Raw genomic sequence first — 14,342 nt, forward strand, 5'->3', positions numbered from 1 at the left:
TTGAGGCGGGATGTGTGAGGTCACTGGAGGGTCAGCAGTGTCCCTTTTTCAGCACGTTTGAGGTGAGTGATGGATGGCAGGGTTGACACCCACGTGAGGTTGAGTCCACATCTAATGCGTTATCGGGATTCGCTCTTCTCGTCAGGCCATAGCTGAGCGAGGACACGTGTGCTCTTCTGCTTCCCCGGGTAGTTAGACTAAGCCCTGAGGTTAGGATGATGAATAAGACCTAGTCCCCACTCTTAAGTAGCTCTCAGTCTGGTCCGATAATCACGGCTAACATGAGTGACCTGTCTGCCGTGGACCAGGCACTGTGCAGAGCATGTTACACCAATTAACTCACTTAGCATCCACCCGCGTGTTTGACGATGCAAAACGATCTTCTCTGAATTGTTTCCCTTCTATTTTTTTAATCCCTGTAAGAAAACTGGTAAGACGTGGTAACGTGGCTTTGCTTCCTTTGAGTTGGCAATGTTAAAAACACATCCGTGCCCAAAGAATTCGAGGCGGTTCATAGAAAAGTACAATTAATAATTTAACAAATCTGGATGAAAATGGGGTAAGACAGAGATAGGGCCCACATGCTTTACACGTTAGTTGTCAAGAGAGAAAGAGACGTGTAATAGACATTTGCGAGAAGAAGGGGCCCATAAGATAAAAGCCTAGCAGAAGTACAACTTTTCAGGGAACTAAAATCCAAGAAGAATGATTTCTCCTCTCACCCTCTGTGTGCTGTAGTCTTAGCAGACGAACCCTTCAACCACATTTCTAGTACAGAGAGTGTCACAGGACTGGTAATCACCACCTCCCTCCCTGGTGACTGGTGGCATGACACCAATGTAGAATTTATTAAAAGTGGTTCTGTGGGCTGACATGACCCAGTGATTTCAGAACTATTCAAGGGACTAAAAAGACTAAGTCCTCTGATCAATTCCCTGTGACGATGATTCTCCCAGCCTTGCCATCCAGCGTTCCATAACCAGACGGTTGCAAAACCATGATCTGAGCTCAGGTCTGACTAGCTCTAGAATTTCTGCTAAATGTGATTCCCTACCCCCACCCCGAAGGCCTCCTGGACGTTTCCGTACTGACCACCGTGTAATAAGTAATAGGCGAACAAAACGTAACCATAGCTTGAAACATGCTTCACTGAGCGACTGGAGTTAATACCTTAAGGCTCCTTGCGTGTGTTAAAGGATGTTATTTGTAGCCACTCCTAACACTTCCCTGAAGATTTTTTTATTTATCGAATCACCCTTCCTCTGCTGACCAGCCTTTCACTAGGGCAGAAAAATGAATGAAGAAAATGGATGGCCTCTGCGAGGCTCCTATCTGGGTGTAACCGAGTAGGTACCCACCCTTTGGCCTCCTGGTCACCCGGTGTGGGACTGTCGGGATGCCTTGGCCCAGATTCCCTAAAAGAGAGCGAGTCAGGGGCGGGGGAGTCTCTGGGGCTCTTGGGGGAGGCGAGCGGGAGAGAGAGGAGGAAGGAAAGCAGAGGCTGGGAAGACAGGCCTTGTTCTGAGTGTGAATGGACCGCGGGGCCCTCGAGAGCAGGAAGCGGCGCAGGCCAAGACGCTCACGGAAAAGCTCTTATCTAAACAGAGGTGGCCAGGACGCTGGATCACCTCCACCATTGTCCCGGGAGCTGACCCCAGCCTTCAGTCCCCGAAAAGCCTTCTCCACTCCCCCGTTGCCATTCAGACAAGAAGTAGTTTTCAGTATGGGCTCCAAGGCGTCACGAGGTCTCTCCCTGGGCAAGAAGTCGCCGCCCCTACCAACAAAATCCCCCCAGCCTGACCCTGTGACCAGCCTGGAGGCCCAGGCCCTTTTCCTGGGGCAAAAGGGGCAGGAACCATTCTGTCTAAACACGCCTTTTTCTGCCAGCATCCTCTCCTCTATATTGTTCTATTTGTTTTAAGAGAATGTGAGAGAAGGGGAAAAGATAGTGTTGCAGATTCTATTAATCTGATGGCTCAGACACACGATCGCTACTGTTTTGACACGACACACGCAGGAGCGCAGGAAAGTTTACACGCAGGAGCGCAGGAAAGTTTACACGAGGCCCTTCTGCAGGATGGCGCGCGGTTGGGGAGCCGCCCGGTCGTGCCCTCGGGCACGGTTCCAGGTGGTCTTTTTTTTTCTTTTTCCCTCTCCACTTTTTTTAAAAGACGTTTTACAGCCTCGATTTGCTCTCTATTACTGCTCTCCCCCTTTGTTTCCTCCCTTGAAACGATTCAGGATTCTTTACAGATTCTAGTCACAGTAAGCTCGTGCCATCAAACCCCATCACGTGGAGAAGCAGGGTCCACTCAAGTCCTCAGCGTTCATCGTCCAAGAAAGAAGAGAGAGAGAGGGAGATTATTCTGTGTGTGTTGGGACTTTGTAGAACTTTCTGGAGCCTCCTTTTCTCCTCCAAACTAAATGTGCTTTAACTATACTTTAATGTATGTACACCTTCCTTCCCAGGCGATGGCGCGGGCTCAGGTAGGCAACCGTAGGTTGGGTGTAGGGCCCGGCTCACTACCGTGCGCCCCCCGCAGAGGCCCCTCAAAACCAGCTGCTGCTATAAATGTATCGGCGTTCCTAACAATGCAGGCCTCGTTCATCCCAGAACGTGTTTAGGAATCATGCAGACAGCAGTTTTAAGTCACCAGGGGAAAAAAGATTGTAATAAAAGCTGGATCTTTTTATTTTCTTGCGAGATGTTGTCTAATGCTGAAATTCATCAGCCCTCAGAAGGCCAAGGTTTCATATAATTTTAGCATTAAAACTCTGTAATGACGAGAACTAAACAGAATTTATGTAAAAAACGTTAATTATAAAATAGTCCTCTGCCCCCTCCCCCCTCCCCCAAAGGACCAGGGGCTACTTCTGCTTCCTGAAAGCCAATATTTTGCTTCTCTGGGTGTCTGTACCGGTTGGCTTCAGAGGAACCCCAGAGTTTCCTAACACATGACTCTGAAGCATGGTGGTCAAGGTTTGGGCGGGGTGGTGGTCTGTGGGAGCAGAATTCATGCCGTGTGATGGACGAGTTCTGGTGTGGCAGGAAGAGTTAGGAATATCTGGGTTCTAATCTCAGATCTGTCTGCTACTTTCTATATGAATATGAGTAAGACATTTGATTTTCGTGAGTCTCACTTTCCTTCTTGGTAAAGGGATTTGTGAAATGGGGATCATAATACCTGCTTCACTGGGTGACCGTGAGAATTAGTTGCGCTTACATGTGTGTAGCTGCTACCCCAAGTCTGGTACATTAAAAGCAGCCCAGTAACAACTGGTTTCCCTTCAGCCAACCAAGAGCCCAATTTAGCAGAACAGAGATTTTGAAAGAAAGGTCAGCCTGACGTCATTTATCATAGGGTGAAAGGGGATCCTTCACCTCTTTATCTTAAGATTCAGGTGGTAGAGTAGACCTTCTGGGATTGGGGTGGCTATTAAACTTGCTAGAAATCATTTATGAAATGAGAATCTTACACTGGATAACTACAGGAGTCTTAGGTACCATAACACAGGTACATCATAGCACTAAATGGGCAGTTTCTAGAAAGGCCGAGTGAAGGGTTGAACCCTCTCAACCTGGTACTTCAGAGAGTCTGTTTTTCTCTCACGGGGGCCACTCCGGAGAAAACACAGACACTAGCCATCCGTGGCTAAAGGTCACCTCTCCCCTCTGATTCCACCAGATGCAACAATCCATCCTTTAAAGAAGTGCCAACTCTGCTTTTTGGGTTGGGGCAGGGGAAGGAAAGGCGGGAGGACTGCAGAAAGTGTGCAGATCGGAACTGTTCAAAGCCAGCACCTAAGGAAAAGCACAGGGGAACACAAGAGGGTACCTAAGGGTGCACGCTCTGCGTTGTTTTTCCCTGGGATGGGTTTGTAAAGGTGAATGGGACCTGAGGTCAGAAATCATGGGATGACAAATGTAACGTAAATGGTCGTTGCAGACCGTGCACACAGTGGGCACTCAGTACACTTGGGCTAGGTATCATGAGAGCTGATTGCCAAATCTTGGGAGGAAGTTGACCAGGTTATGCAAAAAGGGCTAAAAAAAAGACATTCAATCCCCCTTGCAGTAATGGTATCTGTGTAGTGAATATTTGAGAAGCCTTTTCTCCCTATATACAAAGAAGCACTGAAGTATGATAATTTCTTTCTATACGATGATGATAGAACGTGGAGATTATGTTATGTACAGCATACAGGTTAAGTGCACAGGCTCTGGAACGAGCCAGAACTGATTACAAATTCCGCCTCTGCCACCTCCTAGCCCTTTAGCCTTGGGTAATTGACTTAACCTCCTTCATCCTCAATTTCCTTGTCCATTAGATGGGGGATGATAGTACCTACTTTTTAGGATGTTGTAGAGATCAGTGTGATAGTGTACATGAATCGCCTCACACAGTACCTAGCGCATAGAAAGTATAATCCTTATCACAGTAGAATGTAATATCGCCCAGTGTCTACCGTAATCGTTACAGCCTCTGGCTTGCCTGTTGGGACCGACAGTCAGAATTGCCAAGACCGTAGGTTGGATCCCAGCGTTGGCTTTGCCTTTCTCTGTGGCTCCAAACTGTGTTTGGTCACAAAGGAGCCAAATACTTACGAGTGTGCAGGGAACAGGGCAAACCCATCAGCACTACAGGGAAAAACCCAGAGTATGTAGGTCAGTAACGTCATCTGCATCTATGGAGGGTGTGTGTCGAGCACTATGTGTCGAGCAGAGCAGCCTGGTAACTTGGACCAGATGGGAGAGCCCCACAGATGTCTCCTACTTGGGAGTCAGACAGACAGACATGTCACCTGGAGGGTCCCGGCTCCGTGTGTTGGATCCATAATTGCCTGCTTTCTTTTAATTTATTTATATCAATCTCTAGTCCAAAACTAATTTGTTTCAGCTCCAGGGCAATCGACAATGGAGTACACTCTTACCCCGGAAATTTTTTTTTTCCTCTCGATGGTTATAAATACCTCCACGCTATTGTACTTGGCATGCTGTATGCAAATAGAGGTCAGAGTCCTAAAGCTCATTAGGAAAGGGATGGGGGGCTTGGAGCACGGAGAGGACAGCGTGGAGCTGGAGCTGATAACAGCGGCCTTGTCCAGAACAGTGCCTGGGAGCTTTCTTATCTCCCTTTGGCAGGAGGTGCTGAGGACTTCCTGTGCGAAATCAGGAGCGAGCGCTGCCTTCCTCTTGTTGTTCGGCTTCCTCCCCCCTCAAGACGGTTCCCAGCACAGCGATTATCTTTGCATCTTCAAACATGGCACAATCTACTTCCTGAAGAGCTTGATGTATTCTTAAGAGCTCAGGCAAATTCCCCTCCCCCTACCTCTCGTTTCAAGTGCTGTTATAGAGTCAGCCCCCTAAATGACATGCTATTTTTAAGGTTCCAATGACAAAGAGGGAAAAATCACAGTCCCCAGTATGGAAAATAGCCACAGAACCTGTCCTTTTCCATTTGGAGGACCTTGCAGCAACTCTAGTTTCCAGGCCGGGGCTTGTGCCGACAGTAGCTGCCCTTAGAGGGACTGGCGGGGGGTCGGGGGTGTATGTTAGCAGCCCGAGTGAACTCAGGCAGCCGACTGCGTTTCCCTCGGGAAATGCCTCGACTTGCTTCACTCTAACATATTTCTTTGCATTTCCTGACAACCAAGAGTTGAAATTAAGACCTTTCTCTAAGGCCTCCCTTATCTTTTTCACTTCTTTGGGGAAAAAGGAATGAAATTACAGGCTTCTCTTTCAGATACAAGAGAACTTCAGCTCTTGGATATCACAATACCAAGTACCTGTGTAACGTGTGTACATGTCACAGGTGTACACATATGTAACAACCCCCCATATACATGTTATATATATCTCCACAGACACACACGTTATATAAACCTATATATGTACCCCATGTGTGTGAAAGATCTGAGATTAGACAGTAGTTCAAGGTATAGATGCTATGAAAAGTAGGACAAAATAACTTATTTTAATGATAAAGTTTTAAGGCCATGATATATTTCAAGTCAAGGAGAAAGTGTATAATTTCTCTTTGGTTCCGTTCCTTCTACTAATCAATAAGTTAAAATGTTCACTTTTTTTACCTGATGATTATAGGAATAGCTAGTCAAAAAATCTCAGAAATTCCTTAAGGAATGGTTTGTCCTTATGAATTCTTGTTTATTTTATTTATTTATTATTATTATTTTTTTTTTTGCGGTACGCGGGCCTCTCACTGTTGTGGCCTCTCCCGTTGCGGAGCACAGGCTCCGGACGCGCAGGCTCAGCGGCCATGGCTCACGGGCCCAGCCGCTCCGCGGCATGTGGGATCTTCCCGGACCGGGGCACGAACCCGTGTCCCCTGCATCGGCAGGCGGACTCTCAACCACTGCGCCACCAGGGAAGCCCTCTTTTTTTATTTTAAATCTTATAATCTCACTGTAAAAACAGACATCTTAAAAACAGTTGGAGGAATCTGATATATGGGCCAGATACAAACAACACCGTGGAATTATTGCTAATTCTGTTAGGTGTGATCATGGCGTTGTCGTTATTAGAAAACGTGCATAATTTTTAGACATGCACTAAATACGTGAGGCTAAAATGACATGCTGTCTGCGATTTGCTTTACAATATTTCTCAAAAGAAAAAGTAAAAAGAAATAAGGGATAGATGAAACAAATGTGGCAAACTCTTGGTAATTAGTAAGTCTGGGTGATGGGTATATGGGGGGTTACTATACTATGACTCTACTCATCAATATGTTTGAAAATAATAAACAGTTAAAACCAATGAAAACTCTTACTAGAAACCACACATCAGTACCTCACGCCTGTATGTTTCCAAATGTTTGTGGGGTGCCAGTTACATGCTTGGCCCTGGCATAACTATGAAGACAGAGTGATCCCGTAGAGGTGGCCCATGGTCCTTGTAGCTGCTGGCCCAGTGGGGCCTCAGAAGCACTGAATGCAAACTTAGAAACTGGTGAATGCGCTGGGGGAGAGGACGTTATATGGCAGTGTGCCCCCCAGGAGGGGAGACCACCTCAGAAGACTCCCTAGTTTCACAGGCTGGAGTCCTTTCTCAGCTTGAGGACCAGACAGGAATAATTGCAGAACTTTTTTTTTTTCTGATCATCACAATTCCTCCTCTCTTACCTTTTCTCTCACTTATTTCATCCTCTCACTTTCTTCTCACATAAGTAGCCAAGGGCGACAATGACTTAAGAGCAGCCACGCGTTCTTTCTGGCTTGAAAATCTGCAGAATCTGCCCAAGACGTGTACAGATTAGAGCCCAGCCAGCTGTGCGCTCACCGCAAATTCTAAGCCAGAAGGAAGGAATATGAAGTGACGCCATGAAAAGTTCACAGTGCAAGTAATCATACAAATGACCACTTCCCTGCCTTACAGGGTCCTCACTCTTTAGGCTGGGAGGTAGGAGGAAAGACTGCGTCCAGGAGGGAGATACAGAAATGAACAGCATCAATCCATAAGGCGGTCGGAAAACGGCAAAGGCCGTGAGCTGCCTGCAGGCACTCAGCCCAGTTCCTACGCGCACTTGTCTCTTAAGCTACCCAGTCTGGCAGGGAAACACCTTGGGCACTCACAGATTTTTTTTTGAGGCACATAAAATAGCTCTTTGTATATTTGCATCGTGTCCCCCCCAGAAACCCATATTTAAATCTCAAAAGGCTGCCTTAAAAGAATCAGCGTTGGGGACTTCCCTGGAGGTCCAGTGGTTAAGACTCCGCACTCCCAACGCAGGGCGCCTGGGTTCCATCCCTGGGCAGGGAACTAGATCCCACATGCCACAACTAAAGATCCCGCCTGCCACAACTAAGACCTGGCACAGCCAAATAAATAACTAATTAAAAAAAAGAAAGAAATCAGTGTTCATTTTGTCATGAGTGGTAGAAAGCAAGGCACCTGCAGTGTCCACTTACTGAGCACCTGCGTTTGTCATACGTGATGGTACAGAGCTAGGCTCTGGGCGGTTCACGCAAATAGAAATCACAGCGCAAGTTAAGGTGGTCTAGCTACAGGCTCATCAAGTGGTTCTGATCCTGTGCACCGTAAGGGTTCACAGTGATCAGGATAAGCTGCTTGGAGGAGATCAGGCCGGGGGTGAGGGGCTTCGAGGCAGCGGTCACTGGTGAGTGAAGGTGAAGGAATCAGGTGTGTGCACACCCTGAGCCACAGGAAGAATAGTTCCTCTCTTTTCTAGGGTGTCTTTAATTTACAAAACCTCTGCAATTAAATTAGGTCATTTAACACATGTATAATCCCATGAGATTAACAGGGCAGGTATAATTTTATTGGTGTGTTTCAGAGGAGAAAACTGTCATACAGCTAGAAGTCAGGGCAGTTCTAGGACTCAAGTCTTCTTTGAAGTAGCTGAACCAAACTGTGGTTTGCCTGTGAGGAAACGTGTCTGTAGCGGTAAGGTTGAAAAGGCAGGTAGGGAATGGACTTTGGATAGCCTTGACTCAGTCACGGAAGCCTGGGCTTTCTTCAGTCCAGTTGTTGAAGTTTTTGGAGCAAAGAGGATTCCACTAGAACCCCGAATGCTCAGGGGGTTGGGCTGGCGGCAGCTTTGTGGGTGTTGGCTTGGGAAAAGGCATGTTGAAATACTACTGCACTGCCCGGGTCAGAGTGGATGTAAGTGTCCCTTCTGTTGTTTGGATTTTTTATTCGTGTAGAACCCAGGATACATGAAACATAATAAATGATCCAAATGACAACAAAAACATGACGGTCCAAAACCTGTGGGATGCGGCAAAAGCAGTCCTAAGAGGCAAGTTTATTGCAATTACAGTCTTACCTCAGGAAACAAGAAAAATCTCAAATAAGCAACCTAACCTGACACCTAAAGCAACTAGAGAAAGAGGAACAAACAAAACCCAAAGTTAGTAGAAGGAAAGAAATCATAGAGATCACAGCAGAAGTAAATGAAACAGAGATGAAGAAACATAATAAATGATCAATAGATATTTACACCAGTGATTTAGGTAGTAAAGTGACAGGCACCTACTGATAATCAGGTGTTTGAAAGAACATGCTTTCGGATATAGGTTGGAATCTCTCTTTAAAAGGGTACTGCTCCAGCTAGTTTAAACAGTAAGAGAGGGAGATTTCATGGACTTTTAGAAGCAAAAAAGATCTTAAACAACTTCAACACACATATTCTATAATTAAACACTTGAGGCCTGAGATGTTAAAGAGCTTGCCGTGATACTCCAAAACTTGAAAAGAAAGAGACTGAATTTAATAGCTGCTCCATGATGTGTGTTTCCATATACACTTAATCAGCCCTGGAAAAAATTAGCTGTATAATGGAATATTCTCATATTAAATGCCAGCCTTTTATAGCTGTGAAATGCTGTTATCCTTGAGGTTTACATTCATTAACATAACTTCCGTTTTTTCCGTGTTTGCATGTTTCTTCCACTAGGAACTAATTAAAATCTAGATACTAGATTTTTTAATTTATGCATTTTTATTTAATATTTAACATAGAACAGGAAGGATATCTGGAGATACACTGGTGTGGGTTTTTTTGTTTTGTTTTGTTTTGTTGATCAGGCAAAATCTGTCTGCTGTTTTTAAGTTTTGAGGATGGATATTGGGGGGGAAGCGTCTAAGGAAAAGAAGAAAATTGTGACTTTGTTATCTGAGGACTTAATGGTTTTCATTTCACCGGTCACCATGGGCTAGACCATGCTGCAAAGCAACATAGTGATGGCTTACTTTTTTTAAAAATAGGTATGACTTTTGCTCCAATAATGAAGAGTCCTTTATCCTGGATCCTGACAGCACCGTAGGAAACAGAATTGAGAGCATCACTCAGCGCACGGCAGTCTTAGAAGGAAAGAATAAGGTACTGTTCGTCAAAATAAGCATGGGGATATTTATTCTAAAAGTACACACTCAGCTCCCAGTTCTGGGTTTATTAGAGCCAGAAGGAATTCAAGTGCTCAAGCAAAAATTCAGAGAAGAAAATAAGTAGTATGTCTTTACGGAGCAATGCACTGAGGCTATTCAAACTGCTGTATACACCCAACCGAGCACCAGTCCCGAAGGAGTGAGTCCTTGGACCTAACGGAAGAGGTAGAAATGCCTCTTGAGCATCAAACTGGTCCACATCAGTGGTTCTCAACTCTGGCTGCACAGTAGTCTACTTTACCAATTATAATTACATGTGAATCCTTAGCGTGGAGCCCAGGGTTCACAGAAGCTCCCTGGGAGATTCTAGCATAACCAGAACTGAGAACCTCTGACATAAATAAAGGGAGAGGTCAGTAAGCAAAAGCTAGCACAAAACTTTAGGCTAAAATGGAATGTTTCCATTTCACAAAATACCTTGTTTTCCCCTCTGTTTTCGCACGGGCGAAGCCTAAGTTGGGGTGTACAAACACACACACAGTGTATCGGATTCCCTGACTGAAGAAAGGCAAATCAGAACCACCATGAGATATCACCTCACACCTGTCAGAATGGCTATTGTGAGAAAGACAAGAAATAACAAATGTTGGTGAGGGTGTGCAGACCCCCTTGTGCGCTATTGGTGGGGATATAATTGGTGCAGCCACTATGGAAAGCAGTGCGGGGGTTCCTTTAAAAATTAAAAATATAACTACCATATGATTCAGCAATTCCACTTCTGGGTATTTGTCTGAAGAAGACAAAAACACTAACTCAAAAGATATAGGTACCCCTGTGTTCACTGCAGTATTATTCACAACAGCCAAGATATGGAAACAACCTAGGTGTCCATCGACAGATGAATGGATGCAGAAAATGTGGTCTGTATACGCAGTGGAATATTATTCAGCCATAAAAAAGAAGGAAAGCTTGCCATTTGTGACAACATGGACGGACCTTAAGGGCATTATGCTAAATGAAATAAGTCCACAGAGAAAGACAGATACTGTGTGATCTCACATATATGTGGACGAAAACAAATAAACAAGAAAACAAGCTCATAGATTGGTGGTTGCCAGAGGCAGGAGGTAGGCAAGATGGATGAGGGGGGTTAAGAGGTACAAACTTCCAATTCCTATAACATATAGATAAGCCATTGGGACGCCATATACAGCACTGCGACGATAGTTAATACTGCTGAATTGCACACTTAAAAGTTGCTAAGAGACTAGATCTTAAAAATTCCCATCACAAGAAAGAAAAACCTTTGTACTACGTGTGGTGATGGGTGTTAACTAGACATAGTGTAGTGATCATTTTGCAATACCTACAAATGTTGAAGCTAATATAATGTTGTCAGTTATGCTCAGTTTTAAAAAGTTTCCCTGACCTAGTCAGGGTCTAGGAGCGTCTTTTCTGCTCTTGGACATATTTTCTCCACTCCCTTAACCTCAACACTAGCTGATACCTGTGTCTGAGCAGATCTCAGACCTGGTGGTTTTCTTCTCTGTCGAATCAGTGAAAAATGCAGCTCCTAAATCTGCTATTATCAGGCACAGGGGTAGTGATGCTTTAAGAAGGGGGGGAAAAACCCATATCAAATCACCCCTTGCTAGAATATCTACGTCTACATGCATATCTTGATTTGGAGTAGTCTGTTAATATGGGTGTTATCTCCTTAAGTGTGGTCATGCTTATTTATCTGTTCAGCTATATTTGCATTTGAAAGCAACAAAATAGATGGCATCATTCTCCGCATAGGACTTCATAATAACAAATAACATCTGAATTCTTCCTGATGGAAAACTTTTGGACATACGCTTATGTCAACATCATTCTTTGGTGGGCCAGAGTGGCTATCTCCATTTTAAAGATAAGAAAAACTGAGGTGATAAGATGACTAACTCCAAGTCACGCAACTTAAAAGTGGCACGTGAGAAGCTCAAACCCAAGTCTTCATTGCCAAAACCCAGGGCTCTGCCAACTAAGCCAATACAGAAATTAGTTAAGATGGTGATGGCTTGCACGATAATATCAGCGATCACTTGTCAAGGATTCAGGAAAAGTTTTTCTAACCACTGCAGTAAGGTGTAGGTGGCTTACAGTTCTTTTTCTCAAATGCAAACAAACTGTAGTTTAAAACATTCCAAGATGTGTAGCTATTGATGAGACAGCAGTTTAATGAAATACTTAGAAAAGAGGACACTCTGTAAACTCGAAAGTTTGAGTGACACTACATTTTTGAAAAAAAAGCAAATTGCCTCAGAGTAGAAAGCAAGTTAGTTGTCACAAAGTACTAGATAATTTCAAGATGCCCTTGACCGTGCCGATTCATTTTGCCTTTCCCTGACCCTATCAGATGCTTGTACTGTTAACTGCTGGATATTAAAACACGAATTTATGAGCTTAATTCCAAAGAACTTCTAGTCCGGTTTGTGGTATTCTAGCCACAAAAAAACATACGACAGAAAATAGAAAATGAAAAAGCTAGGTTATGTTTCTGATTAGCCTGAACCATGAAGTAGCTACCTGCCTCCATGACAAAACCTGGGTGAGATAAAGAATCTTCCCTGATTTTTTCCATGTGTGATTGAAACAAATTTATTGTCTTGTAATTCTGTAGTTACACCAGGTTTTTAAACAGAGACCCCCCAGACACAATTGGCCCTTTGGCCATCCAACCTGCAGAGCATGGGTTAAGGTCTGCCCTTTCTACTGTGTGTAACCACGTGCAAATCAGTTCACCTCTCTGAACCTGAGTTCTCTCCTCCAAAAAATGGAGCTCCTAACACATGACCTGTCTCGTTTGCCTGTTATCAAGATGATTGTCTTATATTCCCTAATGCAATCCCCCAAATTGATTGTGAACATATGCAGTAAAGACTAGTTATTAAACAATTGTGTTGAAAAACCTTTAATACTCCTTCTATACTAAGTGTGTGTATACACACACACACACACACACACACACACATATCCTAGTAGTGACTGTAACAAATTAGACTTTGAGTTATTAATTTCATGTCCTAAATTTAGAAGACTTTACTAATTTTGCTTTTAGCATCTATTAATATATCTTTGTGTGTGAAAAACGTCTTTCAGATGACAGACGGAAGTTTTGCTATCTCAGAATTCTTTGCATTGTTATTTCCTTTACAATTAAAACTGCTTTTCTTTTCTGTTCAAGTAAAGAAAGCAAATGAAAGCCCCAGCTTAGAGCACACAGATGCTTTTCCCCAGTCATATAGTCGGCATGCCCGGGACCCTGCTCCAGCCATCAGTGGAGCGAGGTCCTGCTCGAGCACCTGCTGCCTTTCAGGGACTTGCTTCCCCCCGTGCCCCACCCCCCTGTTGTGTTTTGTTTTGTTTAACCCAAGGAAGGGTGCACGAGACAATAAAATTCAGTCTCCTTATGGCCAGGTTTTGGCCCAGATCTGTGAGAAGTGAAGTCATCAATTGGAGTTGCTAACGGCAAACATGGAGCTCTGGTATGGTTTCAGTGGGTTTGCCAGACTTTGTAGACTTGGGGCAGGAAGTAGAAGGAGCCCTGTGTTAGGAAAAATTACACAGGAAATGCGTTTCACAGCATTAATTCTGTGAGGCTGGAGGATCATGACAATGTAACATCTTAGCAACGTCTCCATTGAAATCGTTTTGAGGTTTCATTGAGAAATGTGTGTGCCGTAAAAGACACGTCCATGACCGAAGCATGAATGCCTCATCCCGGGAGTACAGCCTGGGTTCCGCTCTCCCACCCACTCCCCGACCTTGTCTACCTTCTCACGTTCTACTTCCCATCAGTTGGCTCAAATGCACCACCCCAGGATCATTTTAGATTCTTCCCTGACCTTTACATATCTGCTTTTATTTCTCCCTGAAACACTTCAAAGGAAACTGTAATAGAAACATCCGAGAATAAAATCCATATATAGGTCTTTTTTAAAGGCAGGTGCTGGAAATTAGGCTGAATTACACATCATCCCATCCATTCTGTTCCATGAGGTTCAAACCACATTCCAGTAGTGAATCACTAACGCTTAGCGAAAGGGAAGGAAGGAAGGAGAATGAATAACTTCCAAATTTACAGTACCTGACGACAGTGTTCACCAGCGTTCCTGGGTCATACAGAAGAACCCAGAGAACGGATTTGAAGGGTCTGTTTCTAATATCTTAATCCTTGAGGTCCTCGCAGGGAAAACAGAGGCACCCAAAGTGTGGGTTCAGAACTAAAAAAAACTGTGGCAAATGGAAACTAATTCTAGAATGGATACAAGCAGACAGCCTTGGGAATTTCTTTTGGTGTACCTTATAAAATATATGATGATAATTTCAAACATATGCTACAACTCAACTTCTTGAGTTTGAAATACTTTCTCTTTTCAAGTGCTAAGTTGATATTTGCTGTTCCAACTGTTACGTTATTTCCATTTTTTCC

At 44.2% G+C, this 14,342-nt stretch overlaps 1 protein-coding gene across 3 annotated transcripts in view; it reads left to right on the forward strand.

The window, feature by feature from the left end:
• FLT1 (fms related receptor tyrosine kinase 1) overlaps nucleotides 1-14,342 on the forward strand; it is a 172,824-nt gene that overhangs the window by 72,898 nt on the left and 85,584 nt on the right. For all 3 annotated transcript variants that reach the window (XM_067713588.1, XM_067713590.1, XM_067713589.1), the window contains exon 11: nucleotides 9,749-9,863. In XM_067713588.1, the coding sequence (XP_067569689.1) occupies nucleotides 9,749-9,863 (115 nt within the window). The remainder of the gene's footprint in view (nucleotides 1-9,748; nucleotides 9,864-14,342) is intronic.

Source organism: Pseudorca crassidens, chromosome 18 (assembly GCF_039906515.1).
Source record: "Pseudorca crassidens isolate mPseCra1 chromosome 18, mPseCra1.hap1, whole genome shotgun sequence".
Classification (NCBI taxonomy): Eukaryota; Metazoa; Chordata; class Mammalia; order Artiodactyla; family Delphinidae; genus Pseudorca; species Pseudorca crassidens.